The sequence below is a fragment of the Zea mays genome, chromosome 5 (assembly GCF_902167145.1).
Source record: "Zea mays cultivar B73 chromosome 5, Zm-B73-REFERENCE-NAM-5.0, whole genome shotgun sequence".
NCBI lineage: Eukaryota > Viridiplantae > Streptophyta > Magnoliopsida > Poales > Poaceae > Zea > Zea mays.
This window is the reverse complement of record NC_050100.1, coordinates 56371418-56379233: the sequence shown is the minus strand read 5'-3', so window position 1 is coordinate 56379233 and position 7816 is coordinate 56371418. Positions and strand designations below refer to the sequence as shown.

Genomic DNA, 7816 nt, shown 5'->3' with positions numbered 1-7816 from the left:
TTCGCGCTCGGCCTCGCGCGCGACCCATCTGGGCTGGGGCACGCGGCGACATTTCACTCGTCGGCTTAGGGACCCCCCCGGTCTCGAAACGCCGACAAAAACATTATTCAAACAAAAGAAATTGCATGCAAGGCTCTTTTTTAAATACTACTCACTCTATCAAAAAATATAATTCAGGAATCTCGTTGATAATTATTTGCTACTACACATTGTGCAAAAGTGGCAGGTAGGCTTTGGGAGAGATGTAGTAGATATTTTTACTGTAACAAATATGGACATAAACACACATGTGGTGTAGTGGTAGCTACGAGCACATTTGCTTGAGAGGTCGCAAGTTCAAATCCAAATGGGCCCACATTTGTGTTTTTTTAATTTAATTTTAGCTAGGCGTGTGATGCACGTGGGAATGAGAATGAGATTTGCGGGAGGGGGGAGAATGAGAAAGACACTGCGGGAGGGGGTAATTCAATTTTAGCTAGGCGTGTGATGCACGTGGGAATGAGAATGAGATTTGCGGGAGGGGGAAGAATGAGAAAGACAGTGCGGGAGGGGGTAATGGGAATGGTAGAACACTGGCAGAACACGGAATGGGAATAGGAGGGGAGAATGAGAATGACAAAACATGGAATGACAGCCTACCCCTTACCGCCTTAATAAGTAGTAGAGAGTAATATTTTTTACTTTAATTAGTAGATAACAATCAGTACTACAAATATGGTATTACCTTTATTTTTAAACAGTTGATGTGGGGTAGTTCATTGTCTAACTAAAAAGCGTCAAATGAAGAAAAACGGAGAAAGTAGTAAGTCTAATAGCTAAAATAAGGAGCTAGTATAGTGCGGTCCAGTCCACCGAGCACAGCTAGCTAGCAGCCCTCTGACGAGTGCGAAGCTACGCACAGACTGCTCCCGGGCGACGGCTCTAGCTCCCCGTCCGGTTCTCTCCACATTGCGGCGCGGCGGGTGATCGGCGACGGCGACGGAGGCACGGAGCCACACAAAGCAAGCGCGCAGCCTTTCGCAAGTGACAAACATAGCATGTCTGCAGCGCACGTTTATGGTCGACAAGCGTAGGTGCTAGAGCTAGAGCGCAGGAGCGTTGCTACCACCATACAAAGGTCAGGTGGCTGTCAAATGATTCCTCTGCTGTTTGTTTGTCCGCGTTGTGCCGCGTCAGAAATGGACCGCTACGTACCTTTTTCCGCTTTGGCCCGTTGCGTTCAGGCGGGCTCTCCCCGTCCCCGTACGTCCACCTCCGTCTTTCTCCATCCAGCTCGCCGCCATCATCCATATCATATCACCTCACCGCCACACCTCGGCAGGGCAAGTCGTTTGCCACCCAGGCCAACCCTCTGCCGCCGCTACGCCACCGCACGTCCATCCCTCGCCGACACGTCTCGCACGCTGACGGGCCAACCCACTCCACCCCGAGTCCGGGCATAAAAGCAAGCACCCTAACACACACTCTCTACTTCCACCCCGGACCGACAAAGCAGAGCACGCGCTGGCAGCCAAGTGCACACAGACACGTCTCTCTGTTCGTTCTCAGCTTGCTATAGCAACCTCTAGTAGGTAGCCATGGAGATGGTCCTGGACTGGCGCTCGCTGGGCTCCCTGCTGGCGACCGTCGTGGTGTTCCGCACCGCGCTGCGTAACTTCCTGCCGCCGGAGGCCGAGATGCTCCTGCGCCGCTTCCTCGCGTGGGTCGCCGCCGCGTTCCGCCCGCCCAGCGACACCATCCTCATCGACGAGGCGGACGGGCCCACGGGGAGCGCCAACGACCTCTACGAGTCGGCGCAGCTCTACCTCAGCGCGCGCTGCCTCGCCACCGCGCCCGCCGTGCGCCTGCACAAGCCGCGCCAGTCGCCGCGCCCCGTGGCGTCGCTCCCGGACTCGCACACCACCGACGACACCTTCCGCGGGGTCCGCGTCAAGTGGACCTCCACCACGCGCACCGTCGACCGCAGCGGCAGCGGCGGCGGCGGTAACCCGTACAACATATTCGGCCGCGGCGGCGACCAGCGCGGCCTCGAGCTCCAGTTCCCGCGCCAGCACCGGGACCTCGTCCACCACCACTACATCCCGCACCTCATCGACGAGGCCACCCGGATGCGGCTCAAGTCGCGGGAGCGCCGCCTCTACACCAACCGCGCCACGGGGCCCTGCGACGACCACCACCGCCTCTGGACGTCGCACGCCTTCGCGCACCCGTCCACGTTCGACACGCTGGCGCTCGACCCGGCGCTGCGCGACGAGGTCCGCGCCGACCTGCTGCGCTTCGCCGCGCGCCGGGACCACTACGCGCGCGTCGGCCGCGCCTGGAAGCGGGGGTACCTGCTCCACGGCCCGCCCGGCACGGGCAAGACCAGCCTCGTCGCTGCCATCGCCAACCTGCTCGACTTCGACGTCTACGACCTGGAGCTCACCACGGTGCCCACCAACTCCCACCTCCGCCGCCTGCTCGTCTCCACCACGCCCAAGTCCGTCGTCGTCGTCGAGGACATCGACTGCTCCCTCGACCTCTCCGACCGCAACAAGAAGACAAAGAAGGGTGCTGGCGTCGGCGTCGGCATCGGCACCGCCGGCGACGAAGACGCCGCAGCACAGCTCGCCGTCATGTCGGTGTCGCCGGTCGCGGCGGCCGTGATGGGGCGCGAGTCCGTCAGCCTCTCCGGGGTGCTCAACTTCGTCGACGGGCTCTGGTCGTCCTGCGTCGGCGAGCGCCTGATGGTGTTCACGACCAACCACCCGGAGCGGCTCGACCCGGCGCTGCTCCGCCCGGGCCGCATGGACCGCAAGATCGAGCTCGGCTACTGCACGCCGCCCGCGCTGCGTGTGCTCGCCAAGAACTACCTCGGCGTCGGCGACGAGGGCTGCGACGACGCCGACGCGGACCCCGACACGGTCAACGCCCTCATGGCGGAGGCCGAGGGCCTGCTCGCCGCCGCCGAGGTGCAAATCACACCCGCCGACATCGCCGAGGTGTTCATGGGCTGCGACGGCGCGGGCGCCGCCGCCGCGCTGAGGAAGCTCGTGGGCGAGCTGCGGCGGAGGCGGGATGCTGCTGCCCTTGCCACGGCCGTAGCACCGCCGGAATAAAACCAGCCAGGGATCCTACGTAGCGCGCCACCATGCATAGCTGCCTAGTCAGCTTCCATTACTTTGATGCTAGGTGGTTTATTTATTGAGTCGTGACGGTGCAATGCGAAGTGTCGTGTGTCAGGTGTTTCCCTTCTCATTTAGTTTGGGTTCGTGTTTTTGTGTCGTGCTAGTACGTACGGATCCCGTAGGCTAGGCAGCCAATAAGCCAATAATGGACGCTGATTACCCAGGCACAACAATACTGTTATATGACAGAGCTCGCCCATTGCATGCACCAGTGGTTTCATTTTCAGCGCATAGGTGTAAAGTGCCGAAAGGCAAGGCCGGCTGGATCGTGACTAAAGGCTGTGTTTTAGTTAGATTCTTATCTGGCATGGCCAAGAATACCAAAATTGATTTCCACAAAGTTTTGACTTTATAGCCCTTACATTTTGTGATATTAGATCACTCTAGTGACTAAAGTTGACCAAAACCTTAATCACCAATTTGACAAACCAAAACTTATTCATGTCAAAAAAAAAGGTTAGGCCAAGTACATTAAGGGCATGTATAGTGGAGAGACACTAAAACGGTTCTCCAAGCATAAGAGACAACTAAAAGACTCTATTATACAATAGAGTGTCTATAAATATAGTCTATTAATAAATAAAGAAGTAAATGTGTTTGTACAACATCGGATCGATAGAACAGACGACGAATTCAAATTCGTATAATAGGAACTAAGGCGTATGTTGCTACTTAGGTTACGAGCGAGAGACGTTTCTTTACGGAAAGACGGCTCCACGATTTTTTTTTGCAAATACCCCATTAGACATCTTAAAAGCCTTTACATTAAACATCACTGTACATGCCCTTAAGGACATGACACATTATTTATGTGAAAACCAAATAGGCCAACCATAAATTGGCTCTAGACCTTATACTATCTACACATCTAATAAGCCAAAACTTTATCTTTATTGTTGTCCATCATCTGTCACTCTCATCCTTGATATTCCATCACTCACTCAGGCCTTGTATGGGGATACCGGTAGGGGTAGTAATGAATCATGATCCGAATGCTTCTTCACAAAATATTAGGGCCCTAAATAAAATTTAGTTAAAAATGAATAGTAATAGGGCCTGATACTGACCCGATTCGATCCTTAAATTTTATAGTGTAAAATTTAGAGCCTATTGTCACCCTTAGATACCGGGAGGAGGTTGGAGAGGCTAAAATCCCCTTTCTATGCAATTTTGAATACCAAGAGGATTTTAGCCCATCCAATCACCTTCGAAATCCTCGCTCCCAAACAAGCTTTCTAGCATAATTTTCAATCATATGCTATCAGGATACTTATAATAATGAAAATCATGAAGTGAATTTCACAAATATAAATGCAAAAAGTAATGCAAGGGTTTAAAAGACTCCTTAAGTTTATCCCGTAGTGTGTGAGAGAAAGTACCTGTCGGTGTTTTGGGTCCGACCGCGCCTGGAGTTGCCCCTCGAGGTGCTTTTTTGAAGAAGGACGGTGTTAGCTCGATGGTTCGTGCTAGACGCACGAGAGACGGTGGACAATTTTATACAAGTTCGGGTCGCTTAGAGAGGCGTAATGCCCTACTTCTTGGTGTGGATCTTTTATGTGGTGGGTTACAAGGTAGTTTTTTAGTTCGAGGGATGCTAGAGAGCTGAGTAGACGGCTAATGAGAGAGGTGTTTTTTGATGGGGTGCCCCCTAGGCCTTATATACTCGACCGTGGGGCGATACATGCGGATATGATAACAATGTGCGCCTAAGTAATAGTGAACCGACTGAACTTATCTTCCTACAATTCTGCCGACTCATTATCATTCAGTTCCGACCTCTAAGGGTGCAGCGCGGGAGAATCGGATCACTGCCGTGGATAATGCTTAAATCTATTAGGCTGTCTGGGCTCAAGTTGATCCAATCTTGCGTCGATCCACTCCACCAGACATTCCTCCCCAGGCCCACAAAATGATGGCCTTGCGAAACAATGGGCCTAAGGCCTTTTGCGAGGTCTTCTAGCCTTCTAGTGGACCCGGGGGATATCTGTCCCCCACAAGCCCCCAATCTTTGAGTTGATTTTGAAATAATCGGCCCAAAGATTCTAGGTCCAGCTTGCAGCTATCGATTTTAAAATGTGGATGCTTTGATAGTACACTTATCAAGTCGTTGCTTCTGAGCTTTGATCGGTCAGCTTATGCTTTAGAGATCAGCACTTTGTTTCTAGAGGTTGAAGATTCATTGGGTGCACCGGAGGTGCACCCAATGGGTGTAGCCCCCGAGCTTTGAGTGGATTACTGAAAATAACCCACTCAAAGGTCTTCATTTCTTGCCTTTTAGAAGTCGTTGGTTCATCTTTGTCTTATGCTTTAGAAATCAGCATTTCATCATTAGTTCATGCTTTAGAGATCAACATTTTACCGTCCGTTCATGCTTTAGAGATCAGCATTTGTTTTTGCCTTTGAGATCAGCAACGTGGTCCGCCCATGCCCGGTTAGGTTTAAAATTTATTTGATCGGTGACAGGTTGGATGTCCAGTAGATGGCTCTTGCCTGGTCTTCATTTCGCTTGGTGCTTCAATGCTTTTGTCGATTAGACTTGTACTTTGGCAGCTATTTTTGGCTTTCCTCTGATCCCTATCAATATCTTCCTTCTATCTTATTCATTGCATATACTGTATGGATGTGACTGCTTGGGAAAATCTATTGAAAATTCTTGGACGTCCCCCCAATGGGTGTAGCCAAGGGACGGCTTGGTGTGCTGAGCGTTTAGCAAACTGCCCTTAAGTAATAACTTGACATGACCGCGGGGTGTCGTGTTGCGTGAAATGGCGTCTGCCGCCTGACTTGTTTCCAGACGATTTGAACTGCATATTGAATATTTGTGACTATTCAATGACCATGGTAGGAGATGAGTGGTTGCCTCCCGCCCCTATAAATAGAGCGCTTGCTTCACTGGTGTCTTCACACATCTCTCAGCCAATTGTTGCTTATTCTCCTCCTTTCTCTTCTCTTCTACTCAACCATGGGCAAGAGCAAGAAAAACGGAAGTTCATCGCACCACTCCGGCGACAAGCGAAAGCGCGAGCCGAGTCCCCCCTCCGAGGACTTTGGTGACTCTGAGTACTCAGAGGAGGAGTTCTCCTCCGAGTCTGAGGGGTCGCCAGCCTACGCCTCTCCTCCGGCGTCGTCCAATGACTCGGACGATTCCCAGGGGATCGCCGCCGAGGTGTGGACGTACATTCGGGCCGTCGAGCGCTCCGAGCTCGAGGGCTCGGATGAGTCGGAGATCTCCTCGGACGAAGAGGGGAGCGGTGGCGACGGTGATGACGAGGGCGACGACAGCGACAAGGGCGACGACGACGGCGGCAAGGGCGATGGTGGCAGTGGCAAGGGCGATGGCGACGGCAGCGGCGGCAGCGGCAGGGCCAGTGGCAAAGCGCCACTGGCTTAAATATTAGTATAGATAAGTAGTAGTAGAAATAGTATTAGCAGTAGTGAAATAATGTAGTAGTAGTTAGTAGTATAGTGTAGTGTAAGTAGTGTAGTGATGTAGTAATGTAATGTAGCGAAAAAAGGGAAAGAAGGTTGGCTCATAATGAGTTGGTCTTTGAGTTTGTGGAAGGACTTCCCTTTTATATAATGAAGAAAATTTTGGCTTGTTCTGTGCATATCTTTCACTTTCCCATCGTTCCTTTATAGTCAATCGATAGCTTGTATTCATGCCCAGCGTTACCGTTGTTTTTAGAGATAACACCCGAGTAATGACTGGTAATTGCTGAGTCGTATTTGATTCTGCTTGCATTTACGTAGAGAAAACGGCTGAGTTACTGCTGGTGTCTTTAGAGGTAACAGCTGGATTATGCTAGATCACATCGGCGTTTTAGATGTAGCAACCGAGCTATGCTGGGCCACGCCAGCCTTTTAGAAGTAACAATCGAGTGGTGATTAGTGACGTCAGCGTTTTAGAGGTAATAGCCGAGTCATGCTGGATCACGTCGGCATTCTAGAAGTAACAACCGAGTGGTACTTGGTGACGTCAGCGTTTTAGAGGTAACAACCGAGCTGTGTCGGCGCTTTAGAGGTAGCCGCCGAGTTATACTAAGCCATGTTGGCGCTTTAGAAGTGGCTGCAGAACGCGTTGCTTTTTCGAGTGATGACTTAGCGCCTTTTAGAAACGGTGCCTGACCCATTTATATCACATTGTCGAACGCCTCTGCGTTCTGAGCCCTAACTTCACCTTTCTGCCTCCAAACATTACTCCGCTTCCCTCTGATTTTGTTTCCCTTCAATCCATTAATGAGATTGTGATGGCGCCCAAGCAGAAGAACCAAAATTCTACTGCAGTGGTCATTCCTCCCATCGACCCCAACAGCTAGTTGCCTTTCGCAGGTAACCACATGTCTGTTGTCTCGGAATCGGATCTCCTTCACCTTGTCGATGTTGGAATTCTTCCTTCGAGAGAGCTTTGTTCTTGGTGGATTTGCCATGGGGTTACTGTCCCAACAAAGGATACCCACGAGTCCGTTGTTTATGTTCCTTTTCTTATCCGTGGCCTTGCTCTTCCCATTTCTCCCTTCTTCCGCGGTCTCCTTGATTTTTAAGATCTGAACCTAACTCATCTGAATCCCAATTCCATTCTGCAAATCTCTATCTTTGTTCATCTGTGTGAGGCCTACCTCGGAGTTCTTCCCCACTTTGGTTTATGAAAG

General features: G+C 51.5%; 1 protein-coding gene across 1 annotated transcript; it reads left to right on the top strand.

Annotated features, from left to right (window-relative positions):
* Positions 1–1475: 1475 nt before the first annotated feature.
* Positions 1476–3372, top strand: LOC100283346 (cell Division Protein AAA ATPase family). The gene has a single exon (NM_001156247.2). The coding sequence runs from the start codon at positions 1578–1580 to the stop codon at positions 3096–3098; it is 1521 nt and encodes a 506-aa protein (NP_001149719.1). The 5' UTR covers positions 1476–1577; the 3' UTR covers positions 3099–3372.
* Positions 3373–7816: the final 4444 nt, after the last annotated feature.